The sequence below is a fragment of the Pongo pygmaeus genome, chromosome 9 (genome assembly GCF_028885625.2).
Source record: "Pongo pygmaeus isolate AG05252 chromosome 9, NHGRI_mPonPyg2-v2.0_pri, whole genome shotgun sequence".
Taxonomy (NCBI): domain Eukaryota; kingdom Metazoa; phylum Chordata; class Mammalia; order Primates; family Hominidae; genus Pongo; species Pongo pygmaeus.
Window position 1 is genome coordinate 10,879,357 of NC_072382.2, and position 26,281 is coordinate 10,905,637.

At 52.2% G+C, this 26,281-nt stretch overlaps 1 protein-coding gene across 3 annotated transcripts; it reads right to left on the reverse strand.

Annotated features, from left to right (window-relative positions):
* Positions 1 to 8,640: 8,640 nt before the first annotated feature.
* On the reverse strand, positions 8,641 to 25,415 carry SPINDOC (spindlin interactor and repressor of chromatin binding). Of its 3 annotated transcripts, XM_054441263.2 has the most exons (7): positions 25,031 to 25,415; positions 20,709 to 21,038; positions 20,478 to 20,627; positions 20,191 to 20,316; positions 19,843 to 20,043; positions 16,344 to 16,401; positions 8,641 to 9,431 (listed from the first exon to the last, which is right to left on the reverse strand). In XM_054441263.2, exons 1-7 carry the CDS (start codon positions 25,155 to 25,157, stop codon positions 9,299 to 9,301), a joined length of 1,125 nt encoding a protein of 374 aa, XP_054297238.1. In that variant the 5' UTR covers positions 25,158 to 25,415; the 3' UTR covers positions 8,641 to 9,298. The 3 variants fall into 3 exon arrangements, with proteins under 3 accessions (XP_054297238.1, XP_054297237.1, XP_054297239.1); XM_054441262.2 differs by lacking the exon at positions 16,344 to 16,401 and having other exon boundaries at positions 25,031 to 25,411; XM_054441264.2 differs by lacking the exons at positions 8,641 to 9,431; positions 16,344 to 16,401 and adding an exon at positions 16,425 to 16,561 and having other exon boundaries at positions 25,031 to 25,410.
* Between the last annotated feature and the right edge of the window lie 866 nt (positions 25,416 to 26,281).

Genomic DNA, 26,281 nt, shown 5'->3' on the forward strand with positions numbered 1-26,281 from the left:
TGATAGATGATCGCCCATCATCCACCTCAGCTTCCAGAACCACTTCAAGATCCAGTTCAAATCTCACCTACTCAAATCCATGAACCCTCCTAGTTCTCCTCAAAGATGAATTATTGCCACACATTTACCCCCTCTCTAAATCTTCAAATTCATTCATTCAGTCAGCAAATCCCTATTGAGCACCTACTATGTGCAAGGCATTGTTTTAGGCTTTTAGGTAGATCGGTGAATAAAATAAAGATCTCTACCTGCCAGGCACGGTGGCTCACGCCTGTAATCCCAGCACTTTGGGAGGCCAAGGTGAGTGGATCATGTGAGGTCAGGAGTTCGAGACCAGCCTGGCCAACATGGTGGAACCCCGTCTCTACTAAAAAAAAACACACAAAAAATTAGCCAGGCACGGTGGTGGGCGTCTGTAATCCCAGCTACTTGGGAGGCAGAGGCAGGAGAATCGCTTGAAACCAGGAGGCGGAGGTTGCAGTGAGCCGAGATCACGCCACTGCACTCCAGCTTGGGCAACAAGAGAGAAACTCTGTCTCAAAAACAAAAAACAAACAAAAAAAAAACTCTGCCCTTGGGAAGCTTACTTTCATTTTGAGGAAGACATACAACAAACAAAAGAGTCAGTATTAAGTGATATCAGAAAAAAACAGAGCCAGCTAAGGGGGGTCAGGATTACAGGGGTGAGAGGGCGGAAGACAAGCTACAGTACCGAGGGGGTTCATGAAGCCCTCACTGAGAAGGTGACACTTGAGTAAAAACTTGAAGGAGACTGGGCGTGGTGACTCACACCTATAATCGCAACACTTTGGGAGGCTGAGAAAAAAAAAAGACTTGAAGGAGGTGAAGGCATGAGCTCTGCAGACATCTAGGGGAAGAGCAACTCAGGCAGAGGAGCATACCTGGCCTGTTTGAAGAGCAAGGGGCCAATGAGCCTGGAGCAGAGTGAGTGAAGAGGTAGGTGTGTGGCGACGGGAACCAGGCCTTGTGGGCTACCGTTGTGGTATTCCCTGGGAGTGGGATGAGTTGCCGCCGGAGTAACATGATCTAACTGGCTGCTGGGCTGAGAACAGAGTGAAAGGGCATGACAGAAGCAGACCCGGGGGACTAGCAAAGAGGCTTTTACAACAATTCAAGGGAGAGATGCCAGTGGCTTGGGGCCAGGCAGCAGCAGTGGAAGTAGTGAGAAGTGATCAGATTTGGGACATATTTGAAAGGTACAGCCAACAGGCTTTCGGATGGCTTGGGGTTATGAAAGAGGGGAGTTAAAGACGATTGCAGGCTTTCCCGCCTGAACAACTGAAAACAAAACACACACAGAGAGTAAAACTGCCGGGAGGTGTTGGCATTCAGTGGGCCCTTCGGGGCGACAGACTTTCCATCCTAGAACCATGACCTGATTTGTCCATCACCTCTCCAGAGAAGGCCCTGGTACTGGTGAACGCTGCTGTGACTCAGTTGAAGCCTTGATTGGCCACATTTCGGTACTACGCCAAGGTGGAGCTGGTTCCTCCCAACCCTGTTGAGATCCCTAGAGTTATTCAGGGCCTGAAAAAAAAACAGTCAATAGTGCTCAAACTGGTAGCTTCAAACAGCTCACAGTCAAGGAAGCTGTGTTGAATGTTTCAGAGGCCACTGGGGTGTGGACGTGGTTTTATGTTATAGAGATCATAGGTGAGTGTGGCATCACTGGCTACAATGTTTGAAGATCCATATTTAACATTTGATTTATATTTGATTTATGATTTGAATGTTCTTGGACCATATGTGATCAGACTACTATCTGAATAAAATGTGTCAAAAATTTTAAATTTAAAAACATTTCAAATTTTAAATTTATTTATTTATGTATTTATGTATTTATTTTTTTGAGGCGAAGTCCCCCTCTGTCTCCAGGCTGGAGTGCAGTGGTTGCAATCTCAGCTCACTGCAACCTCCGCCTCCAGGATTCAAGAGATTCTTCTGCCTCAGCCTTCTGAGTAGCTGGGACCACAGGCGTGCGCCACCACGCCTGGCCAATTTTTGTATTTTTAGTAGAGACGGGATTTAATCATATTGGTCAGGCTGGTCTCGAACTCCTGACCTCATGATCCGCCCACCTCGGCCTCCCAAAGTGCTGGGATTACAGGCGTGAGCCACAGCACCCAGCCCTTTTTTTAAAAAAATTAAGGCCTGACCTGGCATGGTGACTCATGCCTATAATCTCTGCACTTTGAGAGACTGAGGTGGGTGAATGAATTGCTTGAGCTAAAGAGTTTGAGAGCAGTCTGGGCAACATGGCAAACCCCCGTCTCTACAAAAAATACAAAAAATTTGCCAGTAGTCCCAGGTACATGGGAGGCTGAGGTGGGAGGATTACACCTGAGCCTGGGAGGTTGAGGCTGCAGTGAGCTATGATCACACCACTGCACTCCAGCCTGGGCAACAGAGTGAGACCTTGTCTCTAAATATTAATAAATAAATAAAATAAAAGCCAGGTGTGATGGCTCATGCCTGTAATCCCAGCACTTTGGGAGGCCAAAGTTGGTGGGGGGCATCCCTTGAGTCCAGGAGTTTGAGACCAGCCTGGGCAACATAGGAAGACCCCTGTTAGCTAGGCATGGTGGCACAACTGTAGTCCCAGCTACTTGGGAGGCTGAGGTTGGAGGATCACTTGAACCCAGGAGGTTGAGGTTGCAGTGAGCTATGATTGCACTACTGCACTCCAGCCTGGGCAACAGAGTAAGACCCCTTTTTCCCTTTCGTTTCTTTCTTTTTTCTTATTTTCTTTTTCCTTTTTTTATCTTTTTTTTTTTTTTTTTTTTTTTTTTAGATGGAGTCTTGCTCTTTCGCCCAGGCTGGAGTGCAGTGGCACCATCTCCACTCACTGCAACCTCTGCCTCTTGGGTTCAGGTGATTCTGCTGCCTCAGCCTCCCAAGTAGCTGGCATTACAGGCGCCCGCCACCATGCCCAGCTAAGTTTTGTATTTTTAGTAGAGACGGGGTTTCACCATGTTGGCCAGGCTAGTCTCGAACGCCTGACCTCAGGTGATCTGCCCGCCTTGGCCTCCCAAAATGCTGGGATTACAGGCATGAGCCACCATGCCTGGCCAGAGCTGTTCCTTTACTAGCTCTGGAATGGCAGGCAAGTCACCGCGTTCATCTCACTGTACCTCAGTTTCCTCACCTGTATAACGGGAGCAATATGAGGTGATCCGTGAAGCCAGGGTAGGTGTCCTGTCTGTACCCCATAGTTTCTAACACAGTGCCTGCCCATGGGGTCCTTCATCGATGTTTGTGTGATCTGAGCAACGCAGGGTGGTCACCCCATCTCCCATCACACACCTGCTTTTCCTGCTTCCTCTGCCCGCCCCCACCAGGTGTGGGGCTGGAGGAGATCCAAGCTGTTGACATCGGTGTTGGGAACCCAAAGGCTGGCTCCTCTTCCTTCCTGGACGCTGGTACATTTGTCCTGAGAATGAGAGTCTTCTCTCTAGGGGAGAAAGGGACTGAGCAGATTTGGTGGCATGATGGCTCTGGGCTTAGGCACCTGGCTCCAGGGAGGTAGGAAGGCAGACACCCCAGGAGGTGTTGCAGCCCCTTCCGTGTCCCTGCACCTGCAAGCAACCTCAGTAGGGTGCCCCCCTCCCAAGAGACTCCAATGGCAGAGAGGGTCTGCAAGCCCATCAGAGACCCTCTCCCATCCCAGCCCCCATCTTCTACCACACCTTGGGGGTGTGCAGGATTTTACAGTTTACAAAGGGCCCCAAATGCAGAGTCTCATTTGAGCCACACGGCAGCCCAGCTGTGTGTGGGGTGGAGGTGGGGGTGACTACCACATTTTCTGCAGAGAAACAGGAAGATCAAATTGCAGGAGCATCTGTTGGAAAGCCTCAAGGCCTGGACCAGACCAGTTCCACCACTGGGGTGCGGCAGGGGCCCAGCCAGTGTCCCCCATTCCCATTCACACTCCCACACGCTCCAGTTTCTCTTCAAGGAGGGCAGGGGTGACTGTTCCCTTGTCTCAGACTGGCTTTGTCCACAAGAAAGAGAGGATTACTAGCATTGTCATATAAAAAGACATATATATCAGCTAGGCTCGGTGGCTCACACTTGTAATCCCAGCACTTTGGGAGGCCGAGGCGGGTGGATCACCTGAGGTCAGGAATTCAAGACCAGCCTTGGCAACACAGTGAAACCCCATCTCTACTAAAAATACAAAAAATTAGCTGGGTATGGTGGTGGCAAGCACCTGTAATCCCAGCTACTCGGGAGGCTGAGGCGGAAGAATTGCTTGAACCCTGGAGGCGGAGGTTGCAGTGAGCCGAGATCATGCCATTGCACTCCAGCCTGGGCCTCAAGAGCGAGACCCTGTCTTAAAAAAAGAAAAAAAAAAAGACAGCCGGGTGCGGGTGCTCACGCCTGTAATCCCAGAACTATGGGAGGCCGAGGCAGGAGTTATCACAAGGTCAGGAGTTCGAGACCAGTCTGGCCAAGAGAACAGCCTGGCCAATATGGTGAAACCCCCTCTCTACTAAAAATACAAAAATTAGCTGGGCATGGTGGTGGGTGCCTGTAATCCCAGCTACTCAGGAGGCTGAAGCAGGAGAATCACTGGAACCCGGGAGGTGGAGGTTGCAGTGAGCCAAAGATCATGCCATTGCACTCTAGCGTGGGCGACAGAGCAAGATTCCGACTCAAAAAGAAAAAAAAAAAGACATATATATCTGGTCTTCATCCGGGTTTCTGGCCCAGAACTAAAACTCTTGGAATTTCCTGAGTGACGGGGGGAGAGAGGAGCATCTTTTGTTATTCATAATGAGTCTCTTTTCGCCACACCTGAGTTCATGCTAATGAGATGACTCTTGGAGGATGGGGCTGGTGGCCAGAGGAACCAACCACGTGTAGGGGATTGCAACTTCCATCCCTACCCCAGACCTTGGGGCTGGAGATTGAGCCAATCACCAGTGGCCAATGATTTAATCAATCGTGCCTAATGAAGCCTCCATAAAAACCCTAGATAATGGGGTTTGGGAGGTTCCAGGTCAGTGACAGCACCCCATCCACATGCCAGGAGGGTGGCTCACTCCAACTCCACTAGGACAGAAGCTCCTGTGCTTGGAACCCTTCTGAACCTCGCCCTCAGTACCCCATCACCTGTTTGTCTATATCCTATGTAACATCCTTTATAAACAAGTAAATGTAAGTAAATGTTTCCCTAATTTTTTTTTTTTTTTTTTTTGAGACAGGGTCTCATTCTGTCGCTCAGGCTGGAGGGCAGAGTGGCGTGATCTCTGCTCACTGCAACTTCCACCTCCTGACTTCAAGTGATTCTCCTGCCTCAGCTTCTGGAGTAGCTAGGATTACAGGCACCCGCAACCACGCCCAGCTAATTGTTGTATTTTCAGTAGAGATGAGGTTTTGCCATGTTGGCCAGGCTGGTCTCGAACTCCTGATCTCAGGTGATCCACCGCCTCGGCCTCCCACAGTGCTGGGATTACAGGCGTGAGTCACCGCGCCCGGCCTGTTTCTGTGATTTCTGTGAGCCATGACAGCAAATTATCAAACCTGAGGAGGGGGTTGTGGGAACTTCCAAATTTGGGCTGGTCAGAAGTACAGGTGACAAGCTGGGACCTAGAACTGGTATCTGAAGCAGGGGCAGTCTGCTGGGACTGAGCCCTTCACCTGCGGGGACTGTGCTAACTCCAGGTAGTGAGTGTCAGAACTGAATTTTAGGACAGCTGGCTGGTGTCTGGAGAGTTGGAGAATTGGTGTGGGCACCCCCCTCCCCACTAACATTGGTGTCAGAAGTACTGGGAATGTAGACAGTTTTTCCTTGTTAGGTATCCAAAAAGATCTCCCACACCTGGAACCCACGGAAGGCAGCTGTGGGGGCAGGAGGTGGCTGGCTTCAGAGAGCCAACGAGGTCTGGGAAGTCAGGAAATCGGTGTGTGGCTCAGCAGCCAGGGGCAGCGGCACCCTCTTCCCCAACTTCTTCAACCAAACGCATGGTTGGGCCACAGCACCACATGGATGAAGGTGCCACCACCAGCCCTGAGAGTCACCGACATTCGTGCAGAGCTTCCCCGGTGTTGCACCACGATGCAGGACCAGCGTCAGGGACTCCAAGCCAGTGTGGAGTAGGAAAGCCCTGGGCAATCCGTCAGTAAGGTCCTTCCAGCCTGGGCTGGAGTCATATCCTCAGCCCCACTTTCTCCAACTCTTTCCTGGAAGCCCAGAGGTGCCACACACAGCTGCTGGCCACACACACTCACATAGTCCCCAGGGCCCTGGCTGAGGCTGGGGAGACCCCTATTGGCCACAATGTGGGGATGAAGTTCCCACCCACAGTCACTGTAGCAACCACCCTGTGCTGAGAACCACGCTCCAGGGACCAGCATGCACTAGAAAAATGTCACACAGGAATACACACTCAGAGGGCATTCGAGAAACATTTATTGAGCACCTACTATGTGCCAGGCCCCAGGCAGGACACTTGGAAAACAAAGTCAATACAACCTGGTCCCTGCCCAGGAGCTCACAGTCTAGAAGGCCAAGCCATTAATCATAGAACAGCAAAGTTGCGTTTAGCTTCACAGTTTTACAACAAACTTTTACATACGTTTTCTCAAGTGTAAACACCCAGCAACACAGTCATGTTGTTTTAAAAGCACATTGGCATAAATGTAAACACAAGTCACAGGATTGAAAGGATGAGAGAAAACCATTTGCAGTATTTGTGCTGCAGAGCCAGATTTTTAGCATTATTTATTCCTTCCTATCAGGTAGGATAGAAGTTTTGCCAATCTGCGGATAATGGTGTTTGAGACATGGGAGTTCCGTGGCCGGCCTGCCTGCCTGCCATCATGCAGTGGGGGAGTCACATTAGATACAAGGCATCCTGAAGTCTTGGCCACTGCCTTCTGTCCACCACACCTGTCTTTTAATGTCCCTTAGACAAAGACCCTGTATATTTCTAGGCTCCTCCTGAGCTTGTCAGATGGGGAGAAGGGACCATGTCCCAGGAGCCCACCAAGTCATGAGATCCCTCATACCTGGCTTGGCACATGGTGACACCCCATCAGGTGAGCACGCAGCACACGCTGCCCAGGCCCAGACCCTGCCTGCCCGAGATGAACTTCCTGGTTAGTCTCAAAATCTGGGAGTGTTGGCCAGGCACAGTGGCTCACGCCTGTAATCCCAGCACTTTGTGAGGTTGAGGTGGGCGGATCACCTGAGGTCAGGAGTTTGAGACCAGCCTGGCCAACATGACGAAACCCCATTTCTACCAAAAAATACAAAAATTAGCCAGGCATGGTGGCACACGCCTGTAATCCCAGCTACTCGGGAGGCTGAGGCAGGAGAATCGCTTGAACCTGGGAAGCAGAGGTTGCAGTGAGCCAAGATCGCAGCCTGGGCGACAGAGCGAGACTCCAACTCAAAAAAAAAAAAAAAAAAAAAAAAAAGTGGCGGCGTCAGTGTCCTACAGGAGTAGCTGCCCTCTGAGTCCCACCTGTGCCCCCACTTCTCCGATGTGCACATTTGTCAGCACGTGCAGAGGTATACAGTCCTGCTTACTACACCTGCCATGGGCTCTAAACAGGACAGTACAGCTGGGGTTTGAGAGGGGGCTGCCTGTATGCTCCATCTCACCAAAGGGAAAACCACGCACAGATCTGGCCCCTGTTGGTTTGGTTTAGGAAGGTAAGGAATCCAGTGAAGAGACCCAAAGTGGCCTCCTCATGGTCCAGGGAATAGGGGAAACCAGCAAGCGTTTGGGTTTAATTAAGCCAAGGGTTGGGTGGGATGAAGTTGGACAGCTGAGGGTGCAGGCCTGTAGGGCTGAAAAAGGCAGGGCTGAGTTTAGGATCCCTGTGCCCCTCACCATCATAAGGAAAGGGAGGAGAGGCATCTTTCCACCTGCAAGCTGGCTACCACCATTTCACTTTAGAAAGTTCAGGATAAGCCGGGCATGGTGGCTCACACCTGTAATCCCAGCACTTTGGGAGGCTGAGGTGGGTGGATCGCCTGAGGTCAGGAGTTCGAGGCCAGCCTGGCCAACACAGTGAAACTCTGTCTCTACTAAAAATACAAAAAATTAGCTGGGCATGGGCATGGTGGTGGGTGCCTATAATCCCAGCTACTAGGGAGGCTGAGGCAGGAGAATCACTTGAACCCAGGAAGTGGAGGTTGCAGTGAGCCAAAATCGGGCCACTGCACTCCAGCCTGGGCAACAAGAATGAAACTCTGTCTCAAAAAAAAAAAAAAAAAAAAAAGGAGAAAAGAACAAGCAAGCAAGCTCAGGCTAATTCCCAGCTCCCTGGTTGTGAGCACCCCTGGGCTTCTACAGTGACCTCTTTTGGGCAGAGGCCTACTAGGTGAGCCAGAAGGTACAATGTTAAAGAAAATTGTTTCTGACCCCCTTTCCAGAGCAGAGAGGAAGGGAGGGGGTGAGACACCCACAGGTGACTGAGAGCACAAGTCAGCCCTCATTCCTGGGCTCCACAGAGGCCTGCCCTGGTGCTGTCCCACCTTCGGAAGAGGTGGCTCCCTGGCTTCCCGCAGGACCATCTTCCAACCCTCCCGCCCCTCAAGGTTGCTCTAGGTGGCCAGGCATCCTGCTAGCAAACTCTTTCCCCCAATGATGGCCCAGACGGAACTCTTAATAAAAAAAAATAATTTATTGTCAACAAAGGTGATATATACAACAGGAAAACAGATGTAAATGAGAACGGGAGTGAATGGGGTGCCCAGACCCAGCTTCAGGCCTCTGCAGGGGTGGGACAGGAAGAGGTAATGGAGGCCTCCTGGTTTAGAAGCCTGAACTAGTGGGGAGGGGAGGTGTCCCCCGAGGTAGTGGGACTCAGTTCAAACCCCCTTATGACCACTCTTGTGTAAGGCACTGTGCCAAGGGAGAATGGTGGGGAGCAGGGGGAGGGTGGGAGGAGGTCATGGGGGACAAAGAGAGGTGGGGGTCAGCGAAGGACTGGGGTAGGTGTTCTCCACAGGCCCAGTGCCCTACTGCACAACAGCCTCAGCCACCCTCGCTGACCTCAGGCCTGGCCAGGAACAGACACTTTCCAGTGCCCCGAAATAACAGCGGATGCTGACCCAGCCTCCTCCTGCCCTGGCACCTGTTTCTACTCTCTCCACCAGGTGGGTGAGCCAGGCAGCTCTGAGTTATAAGCCACTGGGGGATGCTGCCTCCTCCCTCCCTCCCTCCCCAGGAAAGCAAGAATTTACACCCCATTCCCTTTCTCCGGCTTCCCCGCCACAGTGGTGCTGGATTCTGACAGAACTGTGGGCCAGTCTGAGGTGTCACCTGCTCCCACACGCTTGGTGCCCTGGGGGTGCCTGGACCAGTCTTGCAGGAGGCTGACCGCTGGGGGCTCCTCCATCCGCACGCGGATAACCTGGAGATCCAGTGTCCCGCGGAGCCCCGGAGGGGGAGCTGGGCAGGGATGAGAGCAGAGAGCAGTCAGAGCCCCCCAGACACCCCACCACGAGGATGATCCCTGGAAGCTCTGCAAACCGTACCCACATTTCCACGGCTTTCATTATGTCCACAGCCCAGTGCCTGGCATGAGGGGAAGCCCAAGGATGGCAGGGAGCTCCACTCCTGGGTGATCAAGGACTGCCGCCAGCTAGAAAATGAGGCTGACAGCCTCCCTAGGGACAAGCCAGATGAAGCCAGGCAGCCTTCCTTCTGTATTTTGGCACAGGGATGCCCAGTGCTGTGTGCCTCTTCCCGTAACTCCTACCTGCAGCCAACTCCATTTTATCTCAAACTTACTGGGCATCCTAGCCTAACGGGTTCTGCCTGAGTGGGGCAGAAGTGATGGGGTGGCAACACCCAGAAGCAGTCTAAGGCAGAGCTGTGCCCACCAAGGAGCTCATGAGGGACTACATGGGGGAGAGAAAAGACCCCTGGCGAACTTCCACCAGGCTCTTTATCTCCTGAGTGTCAACACCTACATCACCAAGACCAGGCGTCCACCTTAGCAGTATGGAGAAGGCACTCATAATGGGCAAAGCTGGGCCTCGAGGCAGAGGAAAGAGGACTGAGGACTGCCGTGGCTGCGTGCAGCCATAAAAAACGAGCACGCAACAGGGACGTGTGCAAAAGTTACGTTACATTAGGGCTGGGCATGGTGGCTCATGCCTGTAATCCCAGCACTTTGGGAGGCCAAGGTGAGCAGATCACTTGAGGTCAGGAGTTTGAGACCAGCCTGGCTAACATGGAGAAACCCTTTACTAAAATACAAAGAAATCGCACAGGCATAGTGGTGCAACCCTCTAATCCCAGCTACTCGGGAGGCTGAGGCGGGAGAATCGCATGAACCTGGGAGGTGGAGGTTGCAGTGAGCCAAGATCACGCCACTGCACTCCAGCCTGGGAGACAGAGCGAGACCGTCTCAAAAAAAAAAAAAAAAAAAAAAAGTTACGTTACATTGAAAGGCAAAAACAGAAAATGGTGATTTCAACTATCGCACTGTCTATATTGGGAAGGATTCACTTGTATGTGTTCCTTTTCTACCCTGTTTTTAGAGACATGATTATTTAAAATGCGGCAGAGAAAACAGGTACAATTTTGCTGTGCAATGTGCTGGAATTTAAAATGACTTAGTGGCTGCCACTGCATTTTTATCACCTACCAAATTCTATTCTGTGTTCCCAGAACACAGTTTAAACTGTCTCCCTGATAAACTATAGGCTCCCTGAAGGAACACTGAATCCCATTTGTTCATTAATTTGACAATAATTTATTGAGCACTACATGCCCAACGCCGTTCGGATTGCTAGGGGTACAGCGGTGAATGGAGCTCCCTAAGTGGCCTTCTGGGACTTCACATTCTAGTTATCAGAGCCAATAAATAGGATAAACAAATAAAAAATACAGCATGTTATATATGGACAGACGCAAAGTAGCAAAGTACATCAGGGAAAGGAGATAGGATAGCAGAAAGCTGACAGGGGACCAGAGACACAGAGAGAGTGAGGAGCCAGCGATGCAGACAGGTGAGGGAACAGCATTTTGAGCAAAGGGAGGACCAAATGTGGACGCCCTGGTGGAGCACGCTGGCTTCCCCAGGAACAGCAAGGCCAGTGCCAGTGCGGGGAGCGGGGTGTTGGGGGAGAGGTCAGGAGCCTGTGGGGAGCTCACTGGTCACCATGAAGGCTCTGGCTTTTATCTGGAGTGCAACAGGAGGAGCACAGAAAGGCCGTGAGTAGAGTGACTGGATCTGACTTGTGTTCTCAGCAGGGACACTCTGGCTGCTACAGGAGAGCAGAGCATAGAGGGCAAAGCTCAGCAGCCAGGAGACCTGGCTTAGTTTTGTTACAGGAACCAGGCGAGAGCCGGCCCTGACTAGGGTAGCAGCAGTGGATGTGGTGACAGCAGTGTGAGCTCTGAACTTGTTCTGGAGGATCGGCTGCTGGACAGATGCTGGGCTGGAGAAAGAAGAGGATGACTGTGTGGGTGTGGCCACAGCAAACTGAAGCCTGGGGCTGCCTGTTCACTGGGAAAGAGAAGATTGTGGAGTCTGGGGGTGGGGTGCATTGGGGAAACTGGGGGTTCCGTTTCAATGTGGCGAGTTTGAGATTTTTTTTCTTTGAGACGGAGTCTCGCTCTGTCGCCAGGCTGGAGTGCAGTGGCACAATGTTTGAGATCTTTTAGACAACCATGTAGAGACGCTACCTGGGCAACTGGAAAAGAGGATGGAACCAGGAAGGAGCAGCCAAGGTGGGCGTTACAAGCACACACATGGCATTGAAAGCCGTGAACCTGGATGAGATCTCCCAGGGAGCGAGTACCGACAGTGACCCACGGCTGGGGATACTTAAGCACTTACTCATTCACCAAACACATAAGCTGGGCCTACGCTGTGCCAGGCACTGTTCTGGCTACCAGGGATATTACAGTGCAGGACGCAAACACCCTAACCTGCAGGCCCTTACATTCTAGAAAGGGAAGGCAGACAATGTTGACGTGTTCCAACTCTGGGAGCTGAGAGTGAGTGGCAAGAGAAACTGAGAAGGAACAGTTAGTGAGGGAAGAGGAACACCAGGCGAGCAGCTGCCTGAAAAGCCAAGGCAAGAAAGTTGTCTCCAGGAAGGAGTGAGTGATTGGCCCACTGTAACCGCCAGATCAGAAAGAGAAGGACCGGCCAGGTGCAGTGGCTCATGCCTGTAATCCCAGCACTTTGGGAGGCCGAAAGGGCGGATGACTTGAATTCAGGGGTTTGAGACCAGCCTGACCAACATGATGAAACCCTGTCTCTACTAAAAATACAAAATTAGCTGGGTGAGGTGGTGCATGCCTGTAATCCCAGCTACTCAGGAGGCTGAGGCAGGAGAATCGCTTGAACCCGGGAAGTGGAGGTTGCAGCGAGCCAAGATCACGCCACTGCACTCCAGCCTGGGCGAAAAGAGCAAAACTCCATCTCAAAAAAAAAAAAAAGGACTGCCAGGCGCGGTGGCTCACGCTTGTAATCCCAGCACTTTGGGAGGCTGAGGCAGGCGGATCACGAGGTCAGGTGCTCGAGACCAGCCTTGCCAACACAGTGAAACCCCGTCTCTGCTAAAAATACAAAAATTAGCTGGGCATAGTGGCAGGCGCCTGTAATCCCAGCTACTTGGGAGGCTGAGGCAGGAGAATCACGTGAACCTGGGAGGTGGAGGCTGCAGTGAGCTGAGATCACGCCACTGCACTCCATTTTGGGCAACAGAGCTAGACTCCATCTCGGGGGGGAAAGAAAAAAAGAGAAGGACCAAGAACAGACTATTGAATTTTATGGAAGTCAACGGCGACCTTGCCAAAGGAGCAATTTTAGTGTGGAGTGCTGAGGACGAAAGTTTGAAGCAGATTCCAGAGAGAGATGGGAGGCAGCTGCTACAGAAAACACTTTCAGTAAAGTCCAGCTTTACTGAAAAGGTATAGGGACAAATGAGACAGTGGCTAGGGGGACGAGGTGCTAAGAAGAAATAATAGCTTTGTGTAGGCTGATGGGGAAGACCCGGGGGCAGTGTGACAAGGGGGAGGTAGGATGGGCTTTAGTGATGAGGACAGGGGCCAGCCTTTGCTGGGAGCAGTTCAGTTACATGCGCTGGAGAGAAGGCAGGGAATTCAGCCTGGGTGCTGGAGGGAGGGGGGTTGGGGGCAGGGGACACTGCTTGCAGGCAAGGTGTCTGAGTGGGTGGAGTGGAAATACATCAGGCTGCCAGGCATAGTGGCTCACGCCTGTAATCCCAGCACTTTGGGAGGCTGAGGTGGGCAGATCATTTGAGGTCAGGAGTTCGAGACCAGCCTGGCCAACATGGTGAAACCTCATCTCTATTAAAAATACAAAAATTAGCCGGGTGTGGTGGCGGGGGCCTGTAGTACAGCTACTCGGGAGGCTGAGGCAGGAGAATCGCTTGAAAACAAACAAACAAACAAAAAAAAGAAAGACAACAAGCTGCCACCTACTAGGTGAGTGGCCCTGAGGGAGGTACCTAACCTCCCCATGGCTCAGTTTTGTTCTGTAAAATGGAAATCATGATACTTTTGAGGATGTTTGTATGGATTTAATGAGGTAAGATTAAAAGAGTTCGGGCCAGTCACAGTGGCGCATGCCTATAATCCCAGCACCTTGGGAGGCCGAAGCAGGCAGATCCCCTGAGCTCAGGAGACCAGCCTGGGCAACATGGTGAAACCCTGGTCTCTACAAAACAAATACAAAAATTATCCAGGTGTGGTGGTGCACGGCTGTAATCCCAGCTACTCAGGACGCTGAGATGGGAGGATCACTTGAGTCTGGGAGGCGGAGGTTGCAGTGAGTGGAGATTACGCCACTGCACTCCAGCCTGGATGACAGAGAGACCCCAACTCAAAAAAAAAAAGACAAGACAAGACTTCAGTACATAGTAAGGGCTCAATAGGTAGGGACTTCCCAAGCCAAGAGAATTAAGTGCCAGTTATTTTTGGTGGCAAGGAGAGCAGAGGTAAGGGTAGGTGCGGAGGTTGGGAGAGCGAGGCCTGAGATCTGGTAGAGATCAGAATCCCAGGGCCATAAAAAAAAAAAAGTGAGTTGGGAGGATTTAGCAGTCTCTGGGATAAACTGAGCCTTTTTGCACCCCTGCCCCAGAAATGCCCCTCCTTCCTGGAAATGTCACCACCAGAATGACAAGAAAGGGCAGCTATCAATCATTCACTCATCTTTTCCATGAACTTTTTACCAGGGGCTCTCTTTGTGCCAGGCACTGTTCTAGATGGTAAAGATAACAACAGTGAGACCAGGCACGGTGAACTCGCCTGTAATCCCAGCACTTTGGGAGGCCGAGGTGGGCGGATCACCTGAGGTCGGGAGTTTAAGACCAGCCTGACCAACATGGAGAAACCGCGTCTCTACTAAAAAAAAAAATACAAAATTAGCCGGGCATGGTGGCACATGCCTGTAATCCCAGCTACTAGGGAGGGTGAGGCAGGAGAATCGCTTGAACCTGGGAGGCAGAGGTTGCGGTGAGCTGACATCGCACCACTGCACTCCAGCCTGGGCAACAGAGTGAAACTTCGCCTCAAAAAAAAAAAAAAAAGATACAATAGTGAACAAAAATAAACACCCTTGCCAGGCACGGTGGCTCATGCTTGTAATCCCAGCACTTTGGGAGGCGGAAGTGGGCGGATCACTTGAGGTCAGGAGTTCAAGACCAGCGTGGCCAACATGGTGAAACCCCGTCTCTACTAAAAATACAAAAAGTAGCCGGGTGTGGTGGCGGGCGCTTGTAACCCCAGCTACTTGGGAGGCTGAGGCAGGAGAATTACTTGAACCTGGGAGGCAGAGGTTGCAGTCAGGCAAGATTGCACCATTGCACTCCAGCCTGGGTGACAAACAAACAAACAAACAAAAAACACCCTTGTGAAGCTCACACTCACATTTATGCACACACATGCTTGCTCTCTCACTCCACTTCCTCCTCTGTCCAGCCTGTAAACACAAGATCTGGCCAAGGTATCCTAAGCCAGATCCCTAGGTTCTACTTAAACTAACACCAGCGACGGCCATGCGTGGTGGCTCATGTCTGTAATCCCAGCACTTTGGGAGGCCGAGGTGGGCGGATCACCTGAGGTCAGGAGTTTGAGACTAGCCTGGCCAACAGGGTGAGACGCGATCTCTACTAACAATACAAAAAAATTAGCCAGGCGTGGTGGCGCACGCCTGTAATCCCAGCTACTCAGGAGGCTGAGGCAGGAGAATCGCTTGAACTTGGGAGGCGGAGGTTGCAGTGAGCCAAGATCGCGCCACTGCACTCCAGCCTGGGCAACAAGAGCAAAACTCCATCTCCGAAAAAAAAAGAAAAACACAGGCCAGGTGCGGTGGCTCACGCCTGTAATCCCTACACTTTGGGAGGTTGAGGCTGGCAGATCACGAGGTCAGGAGATCGAGACCATCCTGGCTAACACGGTGAAACCCCATCTCTACTAAAAATACAAAAAATTAGCCAGGTGTGGTGGTGGGCGCCTGTAGTCCCAGCTCCTTGGGAAGCTGAGGCAGGAGAATGGCATGAACCTGGGAGGCAGAGCTTGCAGTGAGCCGAGATCAAGCCACTGCACTCCAGTCTGGGCGACAGAGCAAGACTCTGTCTCCAAAAAAAAAGAAAAGAAAGAAAAACACCAGCAAGACAGAGAGGCTCCTCTTTCCATTACTTGTCAGTAGGTCATTGTGGCCCACCTCCTCCAGCAAGGTCCTCAGAAGGTTCTAGAGTGTTCCCGGACTACCTCACATTCACATTCATCAGCTCAGCTAACCTGACCATGGGTGGCCTTTTCCAACTGTTAAATCCACGATTTTTACACCTCTAATTTTTTTTGAAGTGGCAGGATCTTTATTAAATAAAGTCTTCAGAGAACTTCAATACGTACATAACAACACAGAAAGTAGAGACATTCTGGTTGAAGCCTCACAGGTTTCTGAGAAATCTGTCCAAGCTTTGGGTTCGTGAGACCATCTGAAACCACAGGTCCAGAGCCTCTGCTCTGCAAAGAACCGCCACGGGGGCCCCTGGTTTTTAAAGATTTACTGCCTCCAGCCTATATACCTGGACACAGAGTTTTGGGGGACAAAGGCTGTCTCACTCATGCCATCTCCCAGGGTGCCTCCCTCGGGCACAGGCTCCAGGAACACTTGTGTACCACTGAGGTATCTTCTGTGGTTTCCCAGGCATCTCCAACCTCTACAAAGGCTGCCACTGCTGACAACACCCTACAATCGCCTCCGCCCCCTCAGATCACTCAAGCAGCCTGCTGAAGCCCCTTCCTCTCAGACTTTGCCCACTCACCCCAAAGAAACCTAAAATCTCAGGGATTCTCTTCTCATCTACTCACCACTCCAGATAGGTGGAGTTTGCGCACAGGGTACCCCAGGACTCGAAATGAAGGCTCCCTTTCGAGAATGAAACCAGAAGACCCATTAGACAGTGGAAGAGGTCAGCCATTTAGAGCAGGGATCCACCGGAGAGAACCAGGAGACTCGGGACACGCTCAAGTCCAAGCAGCACACACGGTCTCAGGGAGCCAGGACTGGAATGTGACTCAAGCTGAAACTTGAGACAGTTAAAACTGTGATCTACGTGAAGGGGTGAGGCCTGCCTCGAGATCAGAAAACGGGGGGCCCAAATTTAGGCAAATAAACAAAAGCAACTACACACACACGCAAACACACAGAGAGTTCTCTCTGAAGGATACAAACTAAATTAAGAGTGTTATAGCAGTAAAAATAAAGAAAAACCTTGTGAGGGGTGAGTGGAGTGTGACTAAAGGAGTACATAACACGCTGGCTTTTTTCTTTGTTTCTTTTTTGTTTTTGTTTTTTTGGGACAGTCTAGCTCTGTCGCCCAGGCTGGAGTACAGTAGCACAATCTGATTGAAGTACAATCAGAATTTACTGCAACCTCAAATTCCTGGGCTCAAGTGATCCTCTTGCCTTAGCCTCTAGTCTTAGTAGGGACTAGAGGTGCACACCAACATGCCCAGTTAATTTTAAAAATTTTTCTAGAGATGGAATCTCCTTATGTTGCTCAGGTTGGTCTCGAACGCCTAGCCTCAGGCAATCTTCCCACTTTGGCATCCCAAAGTGCTGGGAATGACAGGTCTGCGAGCCACTGTGCCTAGCCAAGGCTTTTTTCTTTATGCACACCTGTCATCCCAGAACTTTGAGAGGCCCAGGTGGGAGGACTGCTTGCGCCCAGGAGTTGGAGACCAGCCTGGGCAACACAGCGAAAACATGTCTCTACAAAAAATTTAAAAATTAGCCTGGTGTGGAGATGCACACCTGTGGTCCCAGCTACTCAGGAGGCTCTAGCAGGAGGACTGCTTGAGCCTGGGAGTTTGAGGCTGCAGTGAGCTATGATGGCACCACTGAACTCCAGCCTGGGCAGGGACCCTGTCTCAAAAAACAAAAACAAAAGCACACCTGCTTTTTGAGAGCCCTACTCTCAGGAGAGCCTCCAGCCACCTCGCTGGCCGTCATTCTATGGCTCTAGTTTCAAACACACATTTCAGACAAGTTGGTACAAGGAGACATGCACTCCTGACCCATTCACTTCTTCAAGAAGCATTTCCTGAGTGCCTGTAAACTATGCTTGGCATGGAGAGGTGAAGAGAGGACTAGGCTCGGTCTCTGGCCCTGCTGGACTACATTCCAGTCTCATCCTAATTCTGTCTGCTGGGTCATGTGTGGTTGGCAGAATGATGCCCCTCACCCTAATCCCTGGAACCTGTGAATGTTTTGTTACATGGCAAAGGGGAATGAAGGTTACAGATGAAATTAAGGTTGCTCATCGGCGGACTCAAAAAGAGATTATCCTGGATTGAATAGCCCAATGTAATCATGAGGGTCCTTGAATGGGGAAGAGGCAGATGAGCCAGAACCCAGGGCAGTATCTGAGAAAGACTCTACTAGCCACTGCTGGCTTTGAAGATGGAAGGAGGCCACAAGCCAAGAAATGCAGGCAGCCTCTAGGAGCTGGGCAAGTCAAGAAAATAGATTTTCCCCTAGAGCTTCCAGGAAGGAACACAGCCCTGCCAACACCTTGATTTTAGCTCAGTGAGACCCATTTTGGACCTCTGACCTCCAGAACTATAAAATAATAAATTTGTGTTTTGTTTTGTTTTTAGAGAGGGTCTCGTTCTGTCGTCCAGGCTGGAGTGCAGTGGTGTGGTCATAACTCATTGCAGCCTTGAACTCCTGGGCTGAAACAATTCTCCTGTCTCAGTCTCCCAAGTGGCTGGGACTACAGGCACAAGCGATGTGTGTGGTTTTAAGCCATTACAGTTGTGTGATTTGTTATAGCAGCAAACAGGAAACTGACATAAGGACCATGCGGAAGAAGGAACCATTTCTTTGAGAAATGCTTTTCCCTTTTGGAAAAAGGAATGGACATCTGCCCTTCTATACAAGTTATTTTTGTAAGGGCCAAATAAACTGTATGTAAGCTTCTTTTTTTTTTTTGGAGACAGAGTTTCACTCTGTTGCCCAGGCTGGAGTGCAGTGGCACGATCTTGGCTCACTGCAACTTCCACCTCCCAGGTTCAAGCGATTCTCCTGCCTCAGCCTCCCAAGTAGCTGGGATTACAGGCGCCTGCCACCACACCTGGCTAATTTTTATATTTTTAGTAGAGATGAGGTTTCGCCATGTTGGTCAGGTTGGTCTCAAACTCCCAACCTCAGGTGATCTGCCCGCCTCAGCCTGCCAAAGTGCTGGGATTACAGGCGTGAGCCACCACGACTTGCTTTGTATGCAAGCTTCTTAAACTCAGTAGGACACCAAACAACACAAGCACTTACTGCTGTTATGAGGCAATTTACTGAGCTGGTGTCCCCTGGGGGTGTCTGCCCACTGCTCATCTCGTCTATCCTCTGGACGCCTAACTGATTTGCTGAGTGGCCCCATCTGGGCCTCAGCTCCACCAGGGTAAGATGGGCGCCCCTCAGGCTCTAGCTAGAAGAAACTGCATGTGTGGAAATCAGTATCAGGCTTCCGGGAGACACTGGCCTACCCCGACCCAATGACCAATTCCAGGAAACAAGGAAACACTAAGAAAAGCCCACGTGGTCAGGTGCGGTGGCTCACACCTGTAATCCTAGCAGTTTGGGCGGCCGAGGCAGGTGGATCACCTGAGGTCAGGAGTTCGAGACCAGCCTGGCCAACATGGCAAAACCCTGTCTCTACTAAAAATACAAAAATTAGCTGGGCATGGTGGTGCGTGCCTGAAATCCCAGCTACTCAGGAGGGTGAGGCAGGAGAATTGCTTGAACCTGGGAAGCAGAGGTTGCATTGAACCGAGATCGCCCACTGCACTCCAGCCTGGGCGACAGAGCAAGACTCTTGTCTCAAAAAATAAAAAATAAAAAAATAGGCCAGGCATGGTGCACTTTGGGAGGCCAAGGCAGTTGGATCACCTGAGGTCAAGAGTTTGAGACCAGCCTGGCCAACATGGCAAAACATTGTCGCTACTAAAAATACAAAAATTAGCCGGGTGTGGTGGCGCACGCCTGTAATCCCAGCTACTAGGGAGGGTGAGGCAGGAGAATTGCTTGAACCTGGGAGGCAGAGGTTGTAGTGAGCCGGGCTTGTGCTACTACATGCCAGCCTGAGCAACAGAGCAAGATTCCGTCTCAAAAAACAAACAGAAAAAGAAAAGCTCAGCTTTCAGGCCAGCCTCCCTCATCATTCAGATCCCCCTGCCCCGGCCCCATGTCCCAGGAAACCTGAGCACCACCCACCCCTACCGTGGGCTCTGCCACAGAGCAGCCTCTCCGAGGCCCGGCCCAGGAGCACTGCCTGCGAGGTCCCCACTGTGCTTCCCTCTCAGGAGGGCTCACCTGGAGAGGGGCTCTCCGCCCGGGGAAGGCCTCCTTCCGCCGCTTCGCTGTCTTTGGGTGAGTCCTTGCTGTCTGGGCCCCTGAGCTGGGTGTGGGAGAAGAGCTGCAAGACGAAGCCGGCAGGGAAGCTGCCGTCAGTGAAGTGTCGGACCTCGGCTGGTGCTGCGAAAGTCTCCGTGGGCGAGTCTGGCGATGGGGGCTCTGGAAGGGAGGACGGGATGGAACTGAGTGAAAAAGCCCCAGGAGCTGCAGGTGCCCTGCGCCCGGGCCCTGCTCCATCCTCACTGACGCGGATTTCCTCAGAGCACTGCGGCCAGAGCCCACGCCTCCCCCGGGCCTCCCCTTCACCTGGGTCAGGGTCCAGGTTTTTGGTCATAGGTCTGCCTCTTTTCTTTCTGACTGGCTCTTCCCCTGGGGGCTCCTTCCATCTCTGACCACGGAGCTTCTTGTTTCCTGGCTCTGTGGCAGGGACAGCTGCAAAAAGAAAAGACCTCATACCCTTTTTAAGAGGCCATTCCCGAATCCTGCCACCCCAGGGCTCCTGAAGATACCTGCCCAGAACACAGGGCCTGTATTTCACCCTGTCCCCAAACCCCCACCTCCACCGGGGCTCACTGGCTTCTCTGTTGACTAACCGGGAAGCTCGAGGGGGCGGAGTCCCCTGGGCCGGCTCCTTTTAGGGAGGGATGGGTTATCCTCAGAGTCAAGGAGAACGACGATTTCGGCTGGCATTCTGGCAGGGTCTGGGTTGGAGTCTGGGTCTGGGTGGGCATCCTGGCCCGAGTCTGTAGGGAGCAAGAGCACAATGAGCTTCTAGTGCCCCAACAAGTCCGACTTCTCCCTTCGCCCGCCCCAGGACCAACTACCTGAGTTGGGTGGGGACGGCTGCTCAGCTCTCACGTCTTGCAAGAGGGCCACCCCTTCACTCCAGGCCTCCAGGATGTTGCTCTTCTCAGAAGGGCTCAGGTCCAAGGTGTGAGGGTGCTGCTCCAAGATGTGCGAGCGAGCCGTGTCGGCTGAGGGTGCCCGGATCTCAGCGCCACACACCATGCACAGCGCCCGCCCGCTGCCTCCGGGGCTACTGCCCACCAGGAACTCCTGCTCCCAAGACACCTGCTGCTTGGGCTCCTCACAGCCATCAGTGCCCGCCTCTAGCAGGCTGGGTCTAGGCGGTGGGGTCTTCTCCTGTTGGGTTACTGCGAGGGGAGAGGGGGAGGGTGTTATCACTAAAGGTGCCCACAACCGACAACACTTAGCACGTCTCCAGACTCAGTGGTTTGAGTAGGATGGGGGAGGAGAGCATTTCTGGCCAAAGTGTTCTTCTTCCTTCCCCTGGAGCCCATGAGGCACATGCCACACTCAACACAGCCGACGTGCCCGGGATCCCACGACTCTCGCGTCTATACTTCCTCTCGATCTAGTCTTGGACCTTAGGACTACACATACTTTCCCAACAGACTGCGTTCCTGCAGGTCTCCAGCCTTTGCACATCTGTCCAGACCACCCTGATTGGGCTGGGCAACATCATCCCTGCGAAGCTTTCCAGAACCGCAATCCCTGACAATAGATTTCATCCAAATCTGACTTCTACACTTTCTCGTGAGGAAGGTAAATTCTTTTAATTTTTAAATTTTATTTATTTATTTTGAGACAGAGTCTCACTTTGTCACCCAGGCTGGAGTGCAATGGCGTAATCTCAGCTCATTGCAGCCTTGACCTCCTGGGTTCAAGTGATCCTCCTGCTTCAGCCTCCCAAGCACCTAGGACTACAGGTGAGCGCCACCACGCCTGGCTAATAATTTTTTTTTTTTTTTTAAGAGATGGGGGTCTCATTTTGTCACCCAGGCTGGAGTACAGTGGTGTTATCATAGCTTACTGCTGCCTTGAACTCCTGGACTCAAGGGACCCTCCAGCCTCAGCCACCTGAGTAGCTAGGGCTACAGACAGATGCATGCTATCACACCCAGCTAATTAACAAAAAAAAAAAAAATGCTTTTTAAGAGATGGGGTCTTGCTATGTTGCCCACACTGGTTGTGAACTCCCGGGCTCAAGCAATCCTCCTGCTTCAGCCTCCCAAAGTGCTGGGATTACAGGCATGAGCCACCGTGCCCGTTCTAAAGGCCACCCCATCCCCTCAGAACTTGCCTCCCTTCTCAGTGCTCACAGAGCATTTACAGCCATGGTCCCACTCCTATTGCTGCCTGATATCTGCTCTTTGTGTACACAGACAGACCATAAGCTTTCACAGGGCATCAGACCTTTCCAGTTCAGCAAAGAAGGCAGCCTTAGACCTGCATCAGCCTGGAAGCTCAGTGCTTTTACGAAGTGCCCATGATCCTTCACGGCTGCATCTCCCTCCTACCTTCCAGAGAGGATGGGACAAAATTAAAACACAGGAGGCCCTAATACCTGGGGGCTGCATGGAAGAGGTGGTATGAGAAATAGGAGCCTCGGCTTGCACGGATACAAGAGGTGGTGTCTGAAAGAGATACGACATATGTCTTGTACCTATCTCTCACGCGACCATGGGCAGAAAACCTGACCTCTCAGTTGCAATCAGCTTTCTTCCCTACTAGTCTTCCACAACAGCTCTCATCCAAGTCAGCAGTGCTAAACTCTGAGGTCAGTTTCTCAACTTCATCCTCTGCCGATCACCTCTTCCATTTCACCACTTGCGTCTAGGGCATGACCTTCTGTTGGTTCTTCTTTTGCTTCCCTGGCATTCTTTCCCAGTTACGTGTGCTGGTTCTTCCTCATCTCTTCTCAATATTCTCTCCCTTCCTCTGGTTTGTTGCTGAAGAACCATCTTCTCTCACCAAAGCACCCCATTCCCCTTGTGCATCACCTCCAACACAGCACACATCACCACCTGGCACTTGTTTTTGGGATGTTCACTGCCTGTCTCCTTACCACACCATGGAATCCATGACCACGGCCAGGCATGGTGGCTCACGCCTGAATCCCAGCACTTTCGGAGGCCGAGGCGGGCGAATCACCTGAGGTTGAGAGTTTGAGATCAGCCCCACCAACATGGAGAAACCCCATCGCTACTAAAAATACAAATTAGCTGGGCATGGTGGCACATGCCTGTAATCCCAGTTACTCGGGAGGCTGAGGCAGGAGAATCACTTGAACCCGAGAGGCGAAGGTTGCAGTAAGCCGAGATCGTGCCATTGTACTCCAGCTTGGGCAAAAAGAGCAAAAATCCGTCTCAAAAAAAAAAAAACAACAACAAAAAAACCCATGACCACACAGATTTCGGATGTTTTGCATCTGTATCTCTGGCATCTGTATCTGTATCTCCTGGCATGTAGTGGCATTTAGTAATGTGTGATGAGGGACTGACTCGGTCTCCAACCTGCCATCACTGGAGTTTCCAAGGACTCAGTCCTTAGACACTTCTCTACTTCCTTCTCATCCCACTGTCTGCCTGCTGGCAATTTCTGTTTACGCTACTAGCCAGATACTTCCAGGAAATCTAGGCCCACATATCTGACTGCTTAGTTGACCTCTCCACCTGAATATGTCATAAATAGGCATCTCAAACTTAATCATATTCAAACTTTCACTCCCAGTCTCCCATGAGCACCGCAGCCTTCCCCATCTCGGAAAACGGAAAGGCTGTTCCTCTAGTTGCTCAGGCCAAAAACCTTGAATTCAATCTTTCTTCCTCTCTCCACCGAAATCTTTCCAGAAGCTTGTGCTGCCAGACCTTTGCACTTGCTATTCGGCCTGAAATGCTTTTCCTGCAGATACCTGCAAGGTTGGCTTCCTCACTTCCTTCGGGTCTGTGCTTAAAATTCACCTTATTAGAAAACCCTTTCTGAACCACTCGATATATCCAATTAAATACCCATTCCCCCTCTTTCTCCTTTTCCTGCTTTAGTGGTCTCTGAACCATTTATTGCCACCCAACATAATATACATGAACCTATTTCTCTGTCTTTAGCCATTGGTATATATATGTTCTTCAAGAGCAGGGTTTCGGTTGCTGTTTACTGCTACTACTTCCCAGCCTAAAAACACTAGCCTAAACAGCCTAAAGTAGACGTCCAGTGAATACTGGTTGAATGAATTCACCTGTCTATTCCCGCCCTAATAGTGGGGATAAGGCCACCCTTGCAGGGTTGAGAGGATTAACTGAGACAGCCTCTGACAATGCCCAATGAACACTCAACAAATATTAGCAGAAGTAGGAAAACAACCTGTCTTTTGGACTAAATGCTCCGAGAAGGGAGCATTTCCCTCATGAATTTTATAACCCTTCCAGTTCCAAAAAGGATGACAGGCAGTGCAGACAGACATCATTCTGTTCGGCTGAAGTTCAATGAATGGCCTTGCTGCTCTCAACCTCTTCTGGGTACTATCCCGCCTGAGAAAAGCGGGGTGGGAGAATGGAAATATATTTGCATTTTCATGCATATTAAGTCTCCCACAAAGATGGCTCTTTGTTTTCTTACGGTTTGCAAGCTCCTGAGGACTAGAAATCGGTGAAGGAGGAGGGGAGAGCGAGTGTTCTCAGATTGTTCCTCCCATCCCCTCCCAAAGCTAATCTCATTCTAGCACTGCACTGCTTTTCCAAACTAGCTGTTGTATGCAGTGCCATTCATCCCTTCTCTCCAGAACTTGACACCTGTGGCTCCTGCAAGTGGAAGGCCCGGGAAAGGGAATGAAGCGGGGTGGTGGACAGGAAAGCGTTATGCTCAGAAAGCCCTTAAAATTCTCCTGGAGGTCGGCAGCGGCGCCCGCCTGCAGCCTCCGGCCTAGAGGCTTCGCCGCCCCTCGGACTAGAACACAGCCCGGCCGTTGTGCTTGCCTCCGCTTCCCAGGCTGTGAGACGGCGGCCGCAAACACCCAGCGCCTCTGGGGATCCGGCCTCCGGTGCTGGGCCCGGGAGAGGGGGCGCTTGGGCACCGGAAGATCCGGAGCGTGCGGGGCGTGGATCGAAGTCTCCAGACCCTGGGCGGGGGAAAGGGGAAGGGAGGGGGAAATCGAGGAGGCCTGAGCTTCTAAACCATGGTGGGGGAGGTGCCAGAGCGCGCCCTGGACCCAGATCCGAGAGGGAAACCTGGGCCCCAGGCTGAAGGGGGTGAGAAGGTGCCCGGGTCCCGGACCCCGACTGGGGAGGGACGGCCCCCGCCCCGGCCCCGCACCGTGACGCGGAAGTGGGATCCCCTCCATCCTCACCTCTCAGCATCGGCTCGGGCCGCGGAATTACGGCCACCACCATGGCCTCCTCCTCGTCCTCCCCTTCCTCGCATTTGAGCGTCACCTCGAAGCAGTCGAGTGCGGCGCCCTCGGCCTTTAGGGCCATGGTGCGGCCGTAGGCGATAGCAGTGGCCGGAGGACTGTCGCGCAGGCTTCGGCGCGCAGCCGGCAACTGCCTCCCGCCTCCTGGCCGGAACAGCGCCGGGCCCGCCGCCCGCCCCGCGCAGCCCCCTCCCCGCCGCCCGCCCGCCGCTCGCCGGCCGGGCCTGCGACCGGTGCGTCCCGGCCTCCCCGAGACCTCGGCGCGTCGGGAGCCCGGGCGGGGAGGGCTCAATCCGGGGCCCCTGCCCCCCGCCGCTCCCTTTTATGGAGGCTCATTGTCGGCGCCCGCCCGGCCGGCCAGCCGCGGACCCGCCCCCGATGCCGCGCGGCCAATCGCGCGTGGCCCCGCCCCGGGCACGCGGCCCCGTTAGAAACCCTGGACCCGGGAGGCGGCGGGAAGGGCCGAGGGGACCCGGGGCCGCCGGGTGCGCAGAGGCAGAGGGGCCCCCAAAACCCGCAACGCGGGCGCCTCAGTCGGCGGGCCAAGCCCGGGGTTTCCCTCCATTAAGAAGTCAGTTGGGCGTTTCTGCTGGCGTGGAGAGCGCTACCAGGTGCCCCCGGATTTTGTTCGGGAGTCGCTTTTGCCTTTCCGTGGACAAGCCTTCCTCCGCCAGCAGATGCCCCGGGCAGGAGGAGAAACGGTGGGTGAGTGGAAAGGGCCTTGGTATGGAAACGCAGAGACCGAATTCCTTCTCATCTGCCAGCTCTGTGGCCGTGGGCACATTATCGGTTTTCTTAGTCCGGCTCATCGTTTCTTTCAAAAACCATTTTGGACCCTTCTGGGAAGGCAAAGAAGAGGAGCGGAGTGGACTGTGAGCGGACGTAAACCACCCTGATGGGTATGATTTCCATTTTTTACACGTGAGTCCAGAGATTTTGTGACCCTTTCCAAGGACACACAGCAATCCCTTGAGAGCCCCAAGACCAGAGGCCAGTTGCCATGACATTGCTGCCCTATAACCACACTCTGGGTGAGCTTTTACTTCTGTGACATGGAATGTGCATCTCCCTCTTCTATAGCAACCCTCATGAGATTTCAGCTCAGAAAATGCAAAATGTCTGACACTGAAAATCCATCTTCAAATGTCGTTATATCAGACCAGACACAGTAGTATTAAGAATCGCGTA